The following is a 20,493-nucleotide window of genomic DNA, read 5'->3' as shown; positions in this document are numbered from 1 at the left end:
CCGATAAATTATAAAGAACTGTTGGAATTCATTACGGAAAACTCCTTGGAGGAGACAGCCTTGTGCTACAGTTTTAAGGAAAAGAAGTTACTTTTTAAAAATCTTGACCTGAAAATTTCCTTCAGGTAGTTAGCAAAACCTCTGCACACATAAGAATTATGCTGGAACCCTCCCTACAATTTTTGCATACCTGACTGGGCCACTTGGAGGACGTCCTGCTACTGTCCCCTATCTGAGCTTATCCCCACATTTCACTTGAATTCCCTGCTATGAGAACCTGCCCTCTCTACGTTCAACTTTATAATTTCTAGTCTTTGCTTTGAAAAAAGAGGGGTCTTCACCTGTAGTCAGGCCTTCTAGTTTCTGAGCACTGCCAGGAAGGTACAGTGGATCCAAATAAGAATCTCACTATAAAAGTCACCCAAATCTAGGCCCTCAGACCATCACAGTGCCTTTTAAGTGTTCACTGTAAATCCCAGACTGCCACTGGAGCAGAAGTAAGCATTTAAGAGCACAGATTGTTTTGTTTTTTACTTCTTCATAACCCTATTGTTTAGCACAATGTTTAATAAATATTTTTTGAATGGGAAAAAATGGATTTAAATGCACTTGAAACAATTTTTTAGACACATATCAAAACAAGTGAGTAGAAATTCAATTATAATTTTTAGTTTGGGCTTATGCCTATAGCTTCAAACATTTAAAAAGTTTCCTTCTTTATGTTTTATAGCAATTAATGTGGTAACAGTTTAAAAGGGAGAAATCTTACAAAAAGACAAAATTCTTAAGATTATAAAATACTGCCACCCTGACCCATCTGCAGCCTATAAAAAATATCATACTCTGCACAAATAATCTTATCACATATAACATAACCAATGTAAGAAGGGAATTATTACATGTTTGAACACAGACAGATGATCTTCTTTATTAACGGGAAGTGCTGATGATAAGAAAGGCTAAATATAGCTTGGTTTGCCATCTCCACTAACTCAAAGAGATTCTTCTCTCCCTGGAAAAGATGCAGAATGCAATAGGAAAATGTCAGATTCATGTATTATACAATCCTCAGCAGCCAAATGAGCAGTTTTTAATAATTAGAACATTCTTAGACCCTGAGGTCATTACTCATTGTTTTCAGTATACTTTCACATAAGTACAGTAAGCATTTCAATTCTATGGAACTGGAGTTAGAAAAATAAAAAAATATCATCGCAAATGGCATATACTCTACCTAAGTACAATGATAACTAAATTTAGAAATGCAACAGAGTTGCTAGAGTCTGTGGTTAATTCTTCTATTTATTTTAAATATTGCATTCCCAGCTAGATTACAAACTCTTCAAAGACAATAATTTGTGTAGTCCTCACAGAGCATTGTTGAGAACATAGTAATTATCCCATACATATATACCTATTGGTGATTAATTGACCTATTCGTTCACTAAATAAACATGTATTAAGAATCTGTTATATAAGGCATCATGCTATAAAAAAATTAATAAATAAATAACCATTTATAGTGCCCACCGTGTGCCAGGCATGGTGCTAGGTGCTATGGTTACAAGTACAAAGAATGTAATAAATAGCCCCTTCCCTCAAAGATCTAGGAAAGACTATGAAAATATCTAAAGCAGAAACATTTAGACTAAGTCATGGCTAAAACCACTGGCATGTCTGAGCATCATCTATACCCATAAAGTAGTAGTAGCTAGTAAACATGCTAAGTTGGGAGAGGAAACAGGGTGAAATGAGTTATAAGTAGAACCAGAATTCAAGTGTTATATCCTCTGTGATTTTAAGTACCTCATGGAGCCATCTTGGTATGTTTTCAGGTTAAAAGTCAAGTGAGATCAGTCTTCCCAGTGGCTAAATAAATGTCTTAGTTTTAGGTTATTATCTTAGCAATTAAGAGGCATATTAACTATTCGAGGTCATTAGGGTACCAGCCAGCAATCACACAGTGAAGGGCCTCTAATAGGAGATACCACAGTACATAATCACTTAAATGATAATGCACTCAATAGTATCATTCTACTCTCAAAAAAGATGCTTTTCAAAGTTCCTAATTAGGGATCTTCTGAAAATCTAGACCATATAGGCTTGTAACAGTCACACACTAAGTTAACAAGAATTTCTCAGTAAGCACTAAAAAATCATTTCATTAAGCAACTACTGCTATTTATTTCAGATATTTGGAATTTTACTTTTTTCACTTTACCCTATTAATACTATCCTATTACTAATACCTCCAATTGTCAACCTTTTGTCCTTCTTCCTGGTTAAAAATTATAACTTAAATTGTATGAAGACTTTGTCATCAGAAATTACATTAGATATAAAAGTTTTCTACCTCTTTCTCCACATCGGTCATGAAGTTAAAGCTGCAATCAAGTGAATAAACTGTCTTTGCAGTTCCCTTATAAATAGTGTAGTTTTCAGAATTCAGTTGTTCCAAATAGGCAATAACAGTCTCATGAATATTTGGATATTCCAAGGACAAAGACATTTCCAGAGAAATATGGAACAATGCGGTCACCAAGCTTTCTGGTAAAAACTGGCTTGCCTATAATGGAATTTAACAGTATTAATTTTAAAGCATACACACATTTGCATATATACATGCAGGTCCATATCAGTACAACACATAAAATAAAGAGGGAAAGAAAAATGCAATATTAATTATTATTGCAGAAGAGGTATTTAGTTTAAGGTTTAAAATATCTCCATAGTCAATCTGGAGAACCAATTTATACTACCAAAATTCATGATCTATATATAGGGTAAACCTGCATTACTGGATATAAAATTATTATAGGAAAGACATTGTTAAACTGTCCAGGAGAAGGCACTCAAAATGTGGGAGAGCCTCAAGTTCATGCCAAATGAGGACTGGTTGAAGGAAGCATAGATGTTTAATCTGAAGAAGAAAAGAAAAGGGGTGCTAATAGATAGCTGCTTTGAAATATTTGAAAGGGTATAAAGTTAAAGAGTAAAGAGGCTTTACTTGGTCCTACAGTAGAACTAGGAACAATAGCTGAAAGTTGCAAAAAAGTAAATTTAAGCTTTATATAAGGAAAAACTTCCTAAAAAACCTAACCTATCCCAAAGTAGAGGAAAGTGACCTTCACTAGAGGTATTTAAATAAAGTCCTGATGACCACTTGTTTGGTAATCTGCAGAGAAGATTCTTTTTTAAGGTTCAGGTTAGACCAAATAGTCAGTGAGACCCTTTCCAACTCTGATTTCATATTTTATATTTTTTTAAAGTGCTTCCAGTTTCCTGGTAGAATTCCAAGGATCAATCAGGAAAAGGAAAGACAATTTAAATTTTCAGAACAAAAGATCAAGTGACAAAGCTCATTACTGCAGCTAAACTTTTGGCTTTAATGAGGGGGTATTTCACTGTTCCTTATTTTATGAAAATTGCAAAGTGTAAAATTTTTTTACTGTATGAAAAACAAATTTCGAAAGCTAAACTAGTTGAAAAAGTAAAGATTTTTAATAAAAGGAAATGTGGGATATACATTTTAAAAAGCACTAAGAATGGAATTTTCAAGCTAAAACTATAGATAAGAGACTCACAAGAATAGACACAAGACCCCTTTTAAGATATTAGAAAAATCAAAGGAAACTTCATTTTTCAGTATCTGCAAATAGGACTTTTATGGTCAAAATGAGGCCTCTTTTGGAAGAGAAACAGTCTCATTTGTCTCCTTTGATACCTGTATCTACACAATGGATATAATAGATTCAAAGAACCACATAAATGAGGCCAAGGTCATGGGTTCAAATTCTTGCTCTGGACAAGTTAGCTTTCTTCCATTCCATGACAGCAGATTGCATTCCAAACCCCAGTGATGGTTTTTGTGGGGTTTTTACAGAGGAAACAATGCTGGCTCCTTTAAGGTTGTTTTCTACTCTCTGTTCAGAACACAAATTAGTGAGCTAGCAACAGAGGGCAGCATAACCTCATGTAACACAAATCTAAGGGTTAAAATTTAAGCAACAGTGAAATTTTAGTTTTACTTAAGTTTCCTTTAAAAATTCTGTTATTTTGGATATAGCAAACAAGGAGAATGATGTACTATTAATAGCAACGAGGATACTTTAGTAGCTTTTCTACACTTGCATGAAATATTCTTTAACACTACTCATTTCATCTAAAATGGATATTTTCTAGGCAACTATTTGTAATTTATTCATAAAGCTTCCCAAGGACACAAATAAAGATATAAATTGTGGCTATTAAAAAGAAAACTACTTAGGACTCAAGAACCTTTGGCATTTCTCTACAATATTATTTTAATCCCTCTAGGGAGTTCCAAAACTCAGTAATCAAATCAATTTATGAATACTATATTTCAGTTACTTTACTGATCTCCTCTCCTCTCCTCTTGTATAATGCCCATACCTGAGGGTATTCTGCGAAGGTAGATTTTGATGGCTGAAACCTACCTAGTTAACTGGGGGTTTGCTGGCTAGTTTTCTTTCTCAAAGACCAAGCCTTAAATCAAATTCACTCCAGATTTCATTGATTGGACAACAATAGGTCCCTGAACTGCCCAAGCACCATCACTTAATGGTTATTTGAGTCCTCCTGGCTCAGAGTGAATGCAAATAGTAACTGTTTCTCTTTCGGCAAGCAACACTAAAGTTCTTCCTCTGGAAGCTTTAATTTTTTTCCCTTGATTAAAAGGGCCATCCCTTGACTCACTTCTTAAAGAGGCCTATTCACTGAATGGGCATTACCTCACTCAAAGTGAAAACTCGAAAGATCTTTGCTTAAAAAGGCCAAGGTCTCCCACTACATCCTGGGCCATCTCCAGTCATCCAGATAACTATGTGGCCATGACTCAGATGGCTCTGGAGGAGAAAGTGAGGCTGGTGACTACACCCCTCCCTCAAATAAATTCAATTGCAAGTCATGGCATCATCTCCCTGATGTCATGGTTCTCTATGAAAATGAAGGACAAACCACACCCACTTTATGGATCACAGATTTAGCACTGGAAGCTTAATTAAAGGCCTTCTAGTTCAATCCTCCCATTTTAGAATTGAGGAAACTAAGGTCAAGGCAGTTAAATAACTTTCCTAAGATCACACAGTCATAAGTATGAGAGGCAGGAATAGAACCCAGGTCCTCTGACTACAGAGCCAGTACTCTTTCCACTACAGAAGGTAGATTTACGATAATCATTTTATATGTAATTTTACGTGGAATTATGCAAAAGATATTACATTAGAATTATACAAATGTTTGTTCACTACTATATATTAATGTAAATTCTGTGCACCTACTGACCTGAACAAAAGCAAAGTACTTTATCTTTCCCTGTATAAAATGTCAAAAAGATATTTCTCATTCAAAATCTTGACATTAATGAATAAGCTACAAGTAAAAAATGTTTCTTTCTTACCTTTTCTACAGGAAGAAGTGTTTGCAACAATCTAACAGTAAAAAGTGAGATGCTGACAAAAGACATTTTATGGTGCACTAACATTACCATATCCGGCTCTTCGGAACTGATACTGTTTTTGTGGTAGGAGATGGTTTCTCCAAGTGAATCCATGACTACAAAGAGCTTTAGTTTCTGAAAAGAGAACAAATACACAAAAAGTATAAATACTGGTTACAATTGCATGGAAATAATACAGAGCCATTTTTTAGTAGTCAATGAAGAACAAAGTACCAAAAGTTACTTCCCTGTGAAAGGGCTACCAAAACCTCATCTGAAAAGATTAAATGATACCAAAAGATAATATTGTTCCATAAAAGCCTAAAGAAGAAAATAGATCTTAACTTCATTTAAGATATCAAGTCCCAACATAATTAGCTTATTATTAGTACCATCAAAACTTAATAAATTATAAGCTTCCTGCTAGTCTATCACTCTAAGTTAGTACATTTGAATTTTTTATATAGCTTACATATATTAATCAATAAGTATTAATATATTTTGCATATATTAATAAGAATTTGTTGAATCTGCTACGTGTCCAGTAAATATAGGTGACAAACGGCATATAAAAGTATGCTTCTAGATACTATGCATTTACTATCGAGTACCAAAAGCAATCAAAGAATAACTAAGTATCAAACTGAGGAAACTTGATAAAATTTTATATTCCTCCATGTAATGAGTTAGGAATTTTCCCAAGTGGAAACAAAAATATAGTACTTGAAAAAAGGTCAAGTGCCTTACAGAAAAAAAGTTATTTCATTAATTCCCAAGCAATACTATCCCTCTTAGTTTTCTATTACAAATGAATCAAAGGCACACTAAAGCATTGTTGATAAAGCTGTGATTCAGTACAACCATTCTGGAAAACAATTTCAAATTATGAAAATAAAATGACTAAAATGTCCATAACCTTTGTCCCAGGGATTCAACTACTAAGTTTATACACCAAGGAGGCCATTGAGAAGAAGAAAGTCCTCATATATACCAATATACAGACAAAGATACAGATAGATAGATAGATAGATAGATAGATAGACAGACAGACACAGAAACAGATATAGATAGATATCTTAGGACTTTTTGTAACAGCAAAGAATTGTAAATAAAGGAGATGCCCATGGACTAATGAATGTAAACAAACTGTGGTACATGAACGTAATGGAATATTACTGTTCTGTAAGAAATGACAAATATGATAAATACCAAGAAGGAAGGAATTACATGAACTGATGCAGAGAGAAATAGGCAGAGCCAAGAAAACAATGTACCCAATAACTACAATGTAAATAGAAAAGTACATAAAAATCAAAAGTGAAAGTTGCAAAATTACAAAGAAAAAGCATGCAAAGAAGAGATAAGAGAATATGTCCCCACCCCATCCCTTCGAAGAGGGAGGAGGGACATGAATATGGTATATTAAACATGTTTTTCCAAATTTTTCAATGTATTGATCAATTTTGCTGGCTTTTTTCTTTTTTTTTAAATATTTGTTATATGGGTGTTTCACAAATAACACACAAGAGGCACTGGAGTTTTTGGACTCCAGCCTCTAACAGGTTTACTTTTGATCTGGTCATACAGGAAGAACAGGAAGACAGCTTCAGAGGGGTTAATAATCTTACTTTATTCTAGTCTAGTCTTCTCAAAAGGGAGTTGCTGATAATGGGAGCACCAACTCCTACAGCATTCCCTAATCACCCTTCTCACAGGGGCCAGCATGAAGGGGAGCAACTACCTCCACTTCTCGGTAGGGTCAATGGAGACAGGCGCATCCCAAGCCTCAATGGGAGCCAACTGAGGCAGGTACATGCACTCCTCTATGCATTACCCAAATCCCATATGGGTTCCCCCATGGGTTTCCCTATGGATTCCCCACTCACTGACCAGTGCCCACTTGCTTTATAGGGCAACAGACAAAGAAGGCATCTTGCCAACATTAAGCTCACAGGTTAACTTTAGCAATATCGTCATTTGGCACAAGCGTAGTAAATATTACTTATGTCACCCCTATTTCTCACTGCGCAGTCTCAATAGGACTGTCTATCACTATGATTCTAGGAATTACTATCTAGAATCCTTGGAGCTATTCTGGGAGTCATTATCTAACACCTGGAAGCTAGACATTGCCATGGCCATGGATCCTGAGAAACTAAACTCTAAAAAGGATAACAAAATCCTCCTTACTTACAACGGGATAACTCTCTGGGAGGGAGAAGGACTTGGGGAAATTTTGGTGACATAAAATGAAGAGATCAATAAAAATTTATTCAAAAAGAAAAAGGAATCAAGAGTAGCAGCACCAAGTATGGCAGAAGCAGCAGCAGTAGGCCCTGCGAGGTCAGTGGGGTTATACTGTCTTTCTCTGATGGGCAGACTGACAAAGACCCTAGCCACATAGGCACTGAGAAAAGTACTGAAAGTGAAATCAAATTATGCAGACTATTACTACCAAAAGTTTTGATGGTACAATAATAAGTTAATGACCTGACATCTTAAATGAAAGTAAGATGTTTTCTTTTTCAAGCTTGCATGAAAGAAAGGGCTTCTGCTCACATTCTTTGGTGACATTGTTGTGTTGTTGCTGGGTTTTGTGTTTGTCCTTCGTTTTTGAAGAGGACCATGACATCAAAGAAATGATGATATGACTTGCAGTTGAATTCGATTTGAGTGAGGGAGAGCTGTGCAAGGTCACCAGCCTCACTTTCTTCTCCAGAGCCATGGATCCAGTGAGATTCATCAGGATGACTGCAGATGAGCCAGGATGCAATGGGAGACCCTGGCCCTTTTAGGCTAAGGCCTTTTCATGTACTCACTTTGAGTGAGGTAATGCAGATTCAGTGAATAGGCCTCTTTAAGAAGTCAGTTAAGGGATGGCCCTTTTAATTAGAAAAAAAGGAAAAAAAAATCAAGCTGGGTGGGGGAGGACCCTTAGGGTTGCTGTTCCAATGAGAAACAATTACCAATGATATTCACTCTAAGCCAGACAGGCCCAAAATATAGCCATTAAGTAGAGCTTGGGCAGGGACCTATTGTGGTCCAATCTGCAAGCTACAGAGTGAACTGTGTTTAAGGAAGACAGAAAAAAAGAAAGAAAGAAAAAGAGAGAGAGACAGATCTAGCCAGTAAAGCCCAAGTTAAGAGGGCTTCTGGCCATCAAAATTTACCTTCCTTTGGAGAGAAGAAGGAGAAGAGGGAGAAGAAGAGCTGGGTTACCCAACTAGCCAAGTCCTCTTGAATTACTATGATAGATGAATGTCATTAAAAAAAAAAAAACAACTATGCTGCTGCTCTAAAGACTTTCACAGAAGACAGTAGATGACAAAAGATAATACTTTCAGTATCTGGATTAAAAGGTATAAAGAAACTCAAAATAAAGTAGTATCAGAACCTGAAATGACTACAAAAGAGCAAACTTGGAAATCAAAAATCAAGCAGACTGGTACCAAACTTAATGCCAAGTAATCAATACACTTATGATGAAAAATGCTCAGAACAATAAGAAAAATGTGGAGTTTTCAGAAAAAAAAACTGTCTGCAATGGTGAGACAGCCATCTTGAGAGGACTACAACTTAAAGATCATACTTCTTCATTCTCTAATACACGAACAGACTGCATTGTTAAACTTCCAACAGAGACTGAAGTAAAAATTAAGCTAGTGGGGCAAGGAGAAGTACTCAGACCCATATAGTTCACACAAAATTCAGAGCAGATATGCCTATCATCTTCTCATTATACAAGGGATTGGGATAAATTGAGATCAAAGAATAAAAAAAATGAAAAGTTAAAAGAACATTAGAAAATACTATTTGTTATATGGGATGGCTCTCTGGGAGGGGGAACAGGAAGGATACTAGGGATAAGTGATGATGTAAGAAACAAAAGATATCAATAAAAAATTATTTTAAAAAAATGAAATGATGAAGGGAATAGTTTCAGAGAAACCAGGGAAGACTCGTAAAGTGAATAAAATCAGGAAAGTGATTTATACAATAAAAATAATATTATAAAGATAAATAACTTTTTAAAGATTTAATCAATACAATGACTCACCACAATTCCAGAAACGTGACAAAATATGTTATCAATTTCCAGACAAAGAGTACAGATTAAGGCATATCTTTTTTTTTTGTTTGTTTTAAGCTGCTAATGTAGGAATTTTTCTTACTTAATTTGACATGTTTATAACAGTTTTTGTTTTTCTAGTTTTTTCAGCTGAAGTGGGAAAGGAAGGAGGGAGAGAATTTACCGCTAAAAGTAAAATAAAAATGAATTTTTTTTTAAGAAAAGTTAAAGGAAGATCCAGTTTCTAGCAACTTATTTCAGCAGATCTATTCAGATGATTCTGATTATGCAAACCTGACATAAACAAGTGATTTGGAGATTAGTTGTAGTTTTTAATAATAATAGCTAGCTAGCATTTATATTGTACTTTAAGCACTTTACAAATATTATCCAATTTTATCCTTCTAATTACCCTAGGAGGTAGACACTATTACTATTACTATCTCCATTTTACAGATAAAGAAACTAAGGCAGACAGGGGTTAAATGACTTGCCCAGAGTCACACAATTAGTAAATGTCTGAGGTTGGGCTTGAACTCCCATCTTCCTGGCCATAGCCTTAGCCCTCTATGTACTGTACCACCTACCTGTCCCAACTGGTATGTTGTGAGTAAAAAAAAAGGAAATGCTAATCTTCCTAACATGAATTAGAAAAAATTCTAAATGAAACAATTTTATACAAATGTATTGGATACAGTCACCAATTATCCACTGCATTCTGGGATTTGAACGATGAATATTATATTGAAAGATAATATCTCCTTATCTCTTCTGTGCTTTACAAATTGCTTTTCCTGTAGGTATTCTAAGCTATGGATCAAGAATGACATTCACATTTTATCCAGGTGATCCAAATGTACTTTAATTCAATAAAATCATTTCCAACTAGATAGATTAGTACTATACTTGTATAGGGAGGGAGAAATCCTCAACTAGATATTTAGAACTGTCTTACTTTTGTCGCACGGTATTCTCTTAATTTATTAAGTATGGCAACTTTAGAAGAACATAGATTTTTTTCCATTTAAATGTTAAATTATCACCTTTTTAACTCTGATTCTGAATGAAGTTATAAATATATATTTTCTATGAAAACATGAATCAAACAATAAAATATATGCAATCTGTATAACAACCAAAAATAATGGGCTATAAAACAGGTCAATATATTTGTCAGTCAAAGTAACAATGGAAGAAAATATATATTAAGTATAACAAAATCCAGACACACCGAAAAAGTATAAGACTATTTCCTCATCTAAGTTCAAATACAAATTCCAATCAGGAAGATATAAAACCACTAAAACAGACAAAAATCTAAAAGACTTGAGAGGTAAGGGAGCATAGAGTAAAGAACACTTGACCTGGAATCAAAAAACTGGAAATCATGTCCATGTAAAATATAAGCTTTCTAAGGACAGGGGCTATTTCATTTTTTCCTTTGTACTCCCAGTGCTTTGTACAGCAGACACTTAGGAAATGTTGAACTGAACTGAAAGATTAATGGATTGTTTCTCTAAAACTGCATGACAAAAAGAAATAAACGTTAAGAATTGCTTTTGACTCCCATCCTTCTTACACTTGCAACAAAAAATCATAGATTTAGAGCTAGAAGAGATCTTAGAAGTAATGGAATCTAAACCCCTCATTTTACAGGTGAAGAAAATAAGAGAAGTTAAATGACTTAGAAAGAGAATGACTAAGAGAATGAAAGCAACAGACAGAAAGAGACAGAGACAAGAGAAAGAGAGGGATAGTAGCTGAGACACACGATAGGAGACAAAATCCAAAGAAAGGAGACTCCAAGAAAACCCACACACTCAAATATCTAAATGCAGGTATCCCAAAAGTCATAGTGCAGTTGAAATTTTTTTTAACAACTACAACTTCACTAAGACTTTTGGAATAGCCTGTACAAATGCACAATGTTTAGGCAGTAAGCAAGATAAACTAGACATCCAAAACAAGGATGCAAATTTGACTTAATAAGTATCACTGATACCTAGCAGGATAAAAATTATGACTGAACATATAGCTCTACTCAATAGACCTTCTTCAAAAGAAACAGGATACATTAAAGGGGTATAGTTTGACATTATATATTAATAAGATATATATGCATGTAACAAACTCTAGAAATCATAGAAGAAAAGGATAGAGAGAACATCAATGAAGCAAAAAACAAGTAATTTTTTAAAAGTAATTTGGGTAAAACAGAAGGACCAATGAAAAGACAGAACCACTGCTCAGTGTGAATGGGACAATGATAAAACCGATGGCTGAGAAAAGGCAGAACTGCTCAATTTTTACTTGGTTTTCTCTTCCAAGAAGAATGACCTTTATATGGGAAAGTGCAAAAGCAGCTAATACAGGAGACAGTAGTCGAGTACCTAGCTACCCTTGATGAATTCAACTAATCTAATTCAGATAAACTACATTCTTGGGTACTGAAAGGACTGCCTGTTGTGGCTGATGAACTACTGCCAGTAATATCTAAAAGATTACAGAAAATAGCACTGAAAAAAGAGCAAATGTTATCCCAACTTTTAAAAGAAAAACAAAGCAGAAGGAAATCTGCCAACCATAGGCCAGTGAGCGGCTTTGATTCCTGGCAAAATTCTCAAACACATTTGCAAACAGATGGTTGAGGAATATCTAGAAAGTAAAGAGGTGATCAAAAGACCCCACATGGCTTCACTGAGAAAATGTAATTTCCTATGTTGCCAGGATTACTAATGTCATTGAATGGTCTGCCTCAAGAGGCAATGGGTTTTCCTGTGCTGAAAGTCTTCAAACAGATGACTGCTATTGGGTAGGTTGTAGTGGGAAGTCCATTTCAGTTTGTCAAACTAAATGGCCACAGAAGTCCCTTCCAAAACTGAAACTCATGATTCTATGACATTATTAAGAAATGACTGACCATTTTCCATTAGAAGAGAAACAAAAAATAAAAAATAAACCCAGAGGTAAGAGGATAAAGTAGTCCTGATTCATACAGCACAGAAAGCTAACATCTCTGTATGCCTTAAGAACTTTTAGTCATCAATGTACAATGCCTTAAAGAAAATACTAAACATGTACACTATTTTCTGTTTAAGACAAAGAAGCATGTAGTATATTGTTAAAGGTCCTCAACAAAAATTGATAAAATTATGAAAATATGGCGCTTCAGGAGGTAAAATTTAAATTATCTGGAAATTTATTAATGAGGAAAATCTCATTCTTCAATGGCAGCTCATTAGCGAGGCATTAAGGTATTCAGGGGGAAAAAGTATTATATTACATTCACAGGAGAAAAAAATTCTAGGCAAACCTAAATATTGTTGTAGTTGCCAATTCATTTCGATGAAAGAATTTAGTAAATATCATTAGCCTTTGAATTACTGTTTAGCAAAACAAAAATTTTCAGTTCTTAGAATACACAATTCTTGGAAAATCTTTTGTACTGTTTCTACTTATTTCAAGCAGTTTTATTTCACTTAGTAATTCCAACCCATGAGCTAGAACTTAAGCAACAGATTTAACCTTTAAAATAAAAATAATTCGCTACATTCAAAAAGAACAGCAGGTAGAAGTTAAAAGTGAACCATTAATTTGCAGATTAAAGTCTTAGGCTCAAAAACTTTTAAGTGAATTTTAATAACAAGTGAAATATATTCTTGGTACTTCAAAGGAAAAATTCATTAAATGAAAATTTTTAACATAAGAAAACCTCCTAAACCTCCTCTACCAGTGTGCCTTTGATAAGACAACTTCAAAAGTAATATACAAAAACTTCACTGGGGCAAACACTGTTAGTTGCCCCAACTTTACAGATGAAGAAATTGAGGTATTTAGGCCTTAAAATACTACATTAATTATGAAATAATGTTAGAGGGCCTTAAATTCCAGGATCAGAGTATTTTGTCCTATTGATGGTATGAAGCCACTGAAAGATATTGAGCAAAGGAATAACAAGATCACAATAGGATTCAGATTGGGAAAATTACACATGCAACTTTGTGGAGGATGGATAATTATGTTGGCAGATTTGTAAGGGACATATTGAAGACAGGTTATAGGTAGGAGGAACAGTTACAAAAGCTAATATAACAATATAGGCAAAAAATGCTAAGTGCCTGAATGTCTCTGCAAATATATATGGAAGAGACATCTGAGATACTGGAGAGAAAGAATCAGTAGGATGTGAAGAAGTGAGAGAAGGGTAAGAATTAATCAATTACCATGCCTGTAATAAGTGACTCTTGGTCCTAAGTCCTATGCTAGGTATCAGGGATACAAAGACAAAAAGGGAATAATCCTTGCTCCCAAGAAACCCAAGAGGTTGTAGAAAGATAGGTACATTAATACATTGTTTATGGACCTGTAAAATGGTACAACAATTTTGAAAAGAAATTTGGAATTATGTAAATATAGTAACAAAAATTTCTGTACCCTTCTAACCAGAGACTCCAATACTGGGCTTACACACCAAAGAAGTCATCAATAAGAAAAAAGTCCCCATGTACTCCAAAATATTTATTACAGCATTTTTCGTGACAGGTAAGAACTGGAAACAAAGCAGATGCCCATCAACTGGAGAATGGCTAAATAAAATGTGGTACATGTGCTGTAAGAAATGGTGTGTAATGAACAAAGAGTATGGAAAGACCTCCATGAACCTATGATGCAGAGTGAAGTAGAGACAAGAAAACAATATACACAGCAACTATAGCAATGTAAATGGAAAGAACAATAACATACCAAAAAATCAAGAGTAAATTAACAAATTGTAAAGATCAACAGGACTTAAAGAGATATGAGAAGACATCCCTAACCTACCCCTTTGTGGAGATGGAAAGTTCACAGGTGTCACACCTTGCACATGTTTTTGGACTTTTTTCCCCCTCTAAAAAAATATTATTTGTCATGTGGGATGGCTCTCAGGAAGAGAAAGGGTGAGGAATTATGGGATGCTATAGTGATACAAAAAAACAGAGAATATCAGTTAAAACTTATTTTAAAAAGGAATAACATGTAGACAGACATTTCATAGATTATGGGGACAGAAACCAGCTTAAAAAGGGCTGAAGAATAAATAGTGAGAAAGCAGAAGCCAGTGTAAAATGTTTTCTAAATGGGCCCTAGGCATAAGAGTATAGCAGGATCAGGGTCAGAGAAGGAGGTTTCTTTTAGGAGATTGTGAAATCCATCCACATTTGTAAGCAGAGTTTGTTGACTGGAATTGAAATGGATTATATTGTTCTCAGATAAAAAGAGTCATTCATGGAATCTCTGCAATATCCATTCATTTAATCATTAGAAGACCAAAGAGATTTTTCTTTCTTAGATACAGAATATAAGCATGATGTATTTAAACATTATCACTAACACCCTGAAAACCTGTATTGTTAGAAACAGAGACCTAAAGGGCAATGGAAAGATGTATGGTGAGTATAAGTAGGTTTCAGTATAGTTCCAACAATGACATGTATACAAGAAATGGCACAAAAGACATCAAGGATACGTAATGACAAGAAAACAAGGTAATATAAGCAAAGGATATCAGATGCACAGTCCTAGTGTTTGCACCATTATCCACAGAACATTAAAAAACCCAGTAAAAAGCTTTTGGCTTGTTATGATATTCTAGGAAGTATTTATGTAAGAACAAAAACACAAGATCACATGGGATGAAAAGGCATCCATGGGTTAAGATCTGGATCAATGAAAAAAATACATACATTAATAAAATCATGAATCCTAATACCACATTACTCAAAGTTTTAATTCTTACCAAGTCTAAAGCAAAAAGGCTGTTGTCATCCCAGATATCTTCAGACAATGAATCTCTAATAAGTATCACGATTTCTGCAAGCAATTCCAGAACTTGCACTGTCATTTCTCTACTATCTGCAAATACATATGGGGAAAAAATGTTAATTTTTTTAAAAAATTCTATGAATTAACTTGGTTAAATTTCAAAGAAAACCTTCTTTCAAGTTAGTAAGAGCTTTAACTAGAAACATCGAAGGCCTATTTTCAACCTAGTAATGCTAGAAAATTCATGTTGTTGTTTGTCCTTCATTTTCAAAGAGGTCCAATGACATCACAGGGTGATGTGTTAACTTGCATGTGAATTAGATTTAAGTGAGGTAGAGTTGTGCAAAGTCTCAGCCTCACACTCTCTTGTAGAGTCATCAAAGTCCAGTGCCAAGACAAAAGTCAAGATGACTGGCAATGGCCTAGGATGCAGTGGATGACCTTGGTGTTTTAACGTCTGACCAAACTAAGTGCTCCACAGAACTTGTTTTAGCTGCCTACATGGCCACTGGAACAAACTTTTTTTTTTCCACCCATTCTGCCACGAGAAGTCTTCACATGCTTATGGCAGACATCCTCCTAACTCACTGACAGGTTTGAGGCCCATAAGTCACCTTCAACCTGGTTTAGCCCTGCCAAAACATCTGCCAAGATGTTTTATTGGGGTGTGGCCACTGCAAAGGCTACAGCTTCTTAGAATGGGTGAGAGGTAGACACAAAAAGTGGATGAGCAAAAGTGGATGAGCAGCCCTGAAAAGGCTACCCTCATAATCTTATCATGTAGTCTGTTGTGAACCCAAGCTTCTTTCCCCAGAATTTAGAATACAAGAGTTTCTCAAATTTTAATAGAAGCCTTCTTTCTCAAAAATACAACTGTCCTTATGAAAAAGAATCAAAGAAGAAGAATTACAGCAAGTCAACTCAGGTAGAAAGAGGGACTCTGTTCAGACTGGTTCAACTACAGGCTGAGGTCTATAATTGGGAGTTCAGATTAAATCTATTCTCAGCACTAACACTTTAAAAGATTTTTTTAAATGCATAATTTAACAGAAAAGGCCTTGATGTTTTTGTGTTTTAATATACACAAGAGGAGGTTGAGTTTACTCTAAATTTCAATTCAATTGTATCACCTTCCATGAATCCTTCCTAAACTGGTGCCATTCATACTAGTCAACAATCATTAACTGTCATTCCTACTTTTATCTTTGTTTACTAGCCTAAGTTTTTAGAACTAATTTAAAAAAAAAGGAAAATGGAGGAGATATCAATTAATAAATAACACTAAGATTTTGGTTCTGATCCCATAAACTTAGTTCTCATTTTACCAATACTTGAAGTACAAAGAATCATATGTTAATAAATATACATTGAAGTCAGATGCTATAAAATGTACGATTATATTTCTTCAGAAAAATATTCCCCACAAGAGTGAAGATATCCTAAATGTTTCCCACTATACTCAGACAGACTAATTCAGATTTCAGGACAATGCATTTTTCTACCTTAGGTCTGAGAAAGCAGAAGAAGCTTTCAATTGAGAAAACTGATAAACTTATATAATGGTTAAATGAATTTAGTCTGTGAAAGAATTTGTACTAGTCATGAGCATCTCCCATGCAAGGATTTCAATTAATTAAGTCTAGGACTGGCCTCTGGACTTAGATTACTGCCAAGAAAGGCCTGGTATGACAGATATGAGCACCTATTCTAAAGAAGGAATAAAATCTTAGATCAGTCCCAGAATAAGGTTATCTTCAACCTATACCAAAGGCAGAATTATATAGTGAAAAAAAGCAATAGACTATGAGGGAATAGAGTAATAAAGCTGGTACTAGAAACTAAGTATATGACACTGGACATGTCACTTAAACCATCATAGTCTATTTTTCATCTATAAAATAACTAAAATACATGATCTTTGAAGTGTCTTTGAGTTACAGAATTCCATTTAACAAAAGAGTTCCAAATATATGTACACACACATGTATGTATGTATGTATATATGTGTATATATATATATATTCATATTCTAAACATGTCTAGTAACCTACTAAATGTAAAAAGCACATTTCTAGCTAATAAAAGTTAAGCAAGCTATTACATAAAAGGCCTCTGTAACTTCAAAATGAGACTTATAATGAATTATTTTATAAATGACTTTTATTAAGCAACATTATTTAAAAGTCAATCTTACTAAGCAACATTCACAAATTATGCAGGATCCTAACAAAAAAGAGCAGCAACAGAAATTTTAGAAAATTAATGGTAAGAAATACCAGCACAATTAACTAATTTGTCTTTCTGCATCAAATCAAAAGGTCAGAAGGAAAAGTATAACATATAAAACAATTTTAAAGCTAAAAAACTACAAAAATAAGAATTGAAATTATCAACCAAGGAAATGTTTACACACTGGCAAATAATTATTACTCATGATGCTAAAGTTAAAAACCTTCATTAAGTATGTTTCTAACATTAATATAATCGTCATCGCTGGTAGCAAAGTATTAATAATTATTCACATAAGTAGTATTGTGGGCAAAAAAAAAAATCTTTTTTTTTTTTTAACTAAGGAAGTATGGTTTTCCAAAGAGAAGAAAGTAATGTAAAGACCTAAATGAAAAACAGACTGCAATTTCCTAAAACATAGCCTCTTATTCTACTTCTGGAAAGCATTCCTTAAAGACTTGTATACATGCAAAATATTTTTAATTCTCCCAATGTGAACTTTAAAGAACATAAACTCATTTATCTTGTATTTATGTCTTGATAAGTTTGTGAACCACAGAAAATGATGTTTTTTTAAGAAAAGCAATGCTGCTTTCCTAGCTTTTGCCCCTTACTACTTAATCTAGAGAAGAATGAATAATCAGGATATCACAATTATTTTCTAAACAGAATACAATCGCAGAATAAAAAAAGAAAAAATTAAGAGTCCTGTTAAAATAAACAGGCAAAAAATTAAATAAAAACAGGGAACTTATATAAGAAATAGTCAAAACTTATTTCAATAAGTGACTAAATGGGAAAAAAAGAAATGTTAATAACTAAATGGAATTTTTCCCCTAAAAATACACTTTCAAGTTGATTTCAATATGACAGTTTCCCATTAAATATCAATCATGGCAACAAGAAAAATTAATTTAAAAAATTATTCAGATGGAATATTTTTATGTAAAACTATGATAAATAATCATGATTAAACATCATTTAATATTTAAACCAAGTGCTACTTATATGCATAAACCTGTTAGCCAGGAAACTGTTACTGATAACACAACATTAATAAATCACACTTACAAAGTTCAACATAAAATATAGTAGAAATCATATCTAGAAACCAACATTTAAATTAAGCTACCAATATGACGAAGCTCAATTTTAATAGGTTTAATTTAAAATCATAAATCCTAATAGCTGTTTACATAAACATGTAGACTTCTTTGCAACCTCATCCAGCAGAAAAGAAAAAGGTTACAAATTCATTACAAAATAAAATACAACTGGGAATGACACTATTGATAAGATCTAAACTTGCTAACAGCTTTGCACAGTTTGAGCAGGAACAGATTGAGAGGAAAGAATATTTGCTTGAAATGAAAAACTCTCAAAAAAATTCCTAAAAGACCAACATTTTGCTTATCTTTTCAAGCTGACCATCTTCTCTCTGATTTATTCAGGTTGCCTTCTGCTTTCAGTGATTCTGTTTAAAGCAAGCAGGATGACAGACTAAAGGGTAGTATGGCAGAGTAAAAAAGCCCTGGCTTTAAGTCAAGGGAGATCTGAGTTTGATTCTTGGCTCTGATACTACCTGTAGACCACGAACCTTTTCTTATCTGTGAAACAGGCAAATTAAACACTTACACCATATATCTCGCAATGCAGTTGTGAAGAAATTCCCTTGAAAACTTGAAAGCACCAACTACTACTGTCTATGGACTCTCCTTAGCAACCACATTGGAAGAGTTCAGTGACATGGCATTCTTTATAGTTACCTGTATTTTTACCCAATCTCTATTTTCTAACTTCTGCCAGCTGCCCAAGGAAAACACATAATCTCAAGCAGTCTGAACGCCCTATGTGGTTGGTTTAAGAAGGAAAGAAAAGTGGCAAGACTTCTAGAAAATACCCCAAATTCTAATATAAAATGATCCCAAGAAGTAACTAATTCAAACCAACTCACTTGTCCTTAAGAGAGGCACTGCTGATTCCAGAACAAAGATGCAGAACTGGGGAAGACTAAGTTGCTGGAATTGTAGCTCCAATGTGTCCTCAATTTCTAGCTCTCGCAGATCGGTCTGTACCATATCCAAAGGTGAATGGATGGAAGGTCTAGGAACCGTACTACTTTCACTGTAGAGCCAACATAAACACCAAAAGTGAACTTCAGCAATTCAGTTGGTAAATATTTATTAAGTGCCTACTATAAAGCATTGTCCTAGGCACTAGAAATTAAAAGATAAAGTAAGATACAGTGTCCTGTTGCAATCTAAGAGGAGATAAAAAAACAAACAGATATAATAAAAGGAAGAAAAAGATCAAATGATCAATGTAAAGAAGAGACTGAGGACTACTACTAGTTGGAGAAACATATTCCTGGCAGTTAGTGGGCACCTGAGGGTGCAAGTGAGAATCAGAGAGGGCCTCATAGGAGGTGGCACTTGAATTTAACTTTGAAGAAAGAGAAGGCTTTCAACATGTGACTCTGTTGGGGAGCCTATTCCATGCATGGGGGAATAGCATGGCTACAGAAGAAGGTAAGACAAGAAAGAAAGACAGTAAGTAACCTTGCATGACTAGAATAGAATACAAGAAGGGGGATTATGTGAAGGTTAGAAAAATAAAAATAGAGCTAGATCATGAGGGCCCTGAATGCCAGGAAAAAATTTACACCCAATTTGGAAGGCAGAGGAAGTCACCAAAAGTTTTTGAATAGGAGTGACATGATCAAGATGGTACATCAAAAAAAAAAAAAAAAACCCAGAAAGCAATGAAAGATGGACTGGAAAGAAGACAAACTAGGACCAAAAAACAGTTAAGAGTTCATTATGATGAACCAAGCAAGAGAAAAATGATGAGCATCTACTACTGGAGAATGTTGTATACACTGTCAGATACTGTAACTGGGTCCAGTGTTTTTGCTTAACTATTTTTCTTTGTTACA

At 34.3% G+C, this 20,493-nt stretch overlaps 1 protein-coding gene across 1 annotated transcript in view; it reads right to left on the bottom strand.

Annotated features, from left to right (window-relative positions):
• RTTN (rotatin) overlaps positions 1-20,493 on the bottom strand; it is a 212,488-nt gene that overhangs the window by 171,826 nt on the left and 20,169 nt on the right. Inside the window, exons 9-13 of the mRNA XM_036763559.1 lie at positions 19,513-19,682; positions 15,304-15,419; positions 5,420-5,593; positions 2,354-2,566; positions 900-1,012 (exon numbers count right to left, since the gene is read on the bottom strand). Coding sequence (XP_036619454.1) covers positions 900-1,012; positions 2,354-2,566; positions 5,420-5,593; positions 15,304-15,419; positions 19,513-19,682 — 786 coding nt within the window. The remainder of the gene's footprint in view (positions 1-899; positions 1,013-2,353; positions 2,567-5,419; positions 5,594-15,303; positions 15,420-19,512; positions 19,683-20,493) is intronic.

This window comes from Trichosurus vulpecula, chromosome 1 (genome assembly GCF_011100635.1).
Source record: "Trichosurus vulpecula isolate mTriVul1 chromosome 1, mTriVul1.pri, whole genome shotgun sequence".
NCBI classification, from domain to species: Eukaryota; Metazoa; Chordata; class Mammalia; order Diprotodontia; family Phalangeridae; genus Trichosurus; species Trichosurus vulpecula.
The sequence above is the reverse complement of the archived record's forward strand: the minus strand, read 5'-3'. Positions and strand labels throughout refer to the sequence as shown.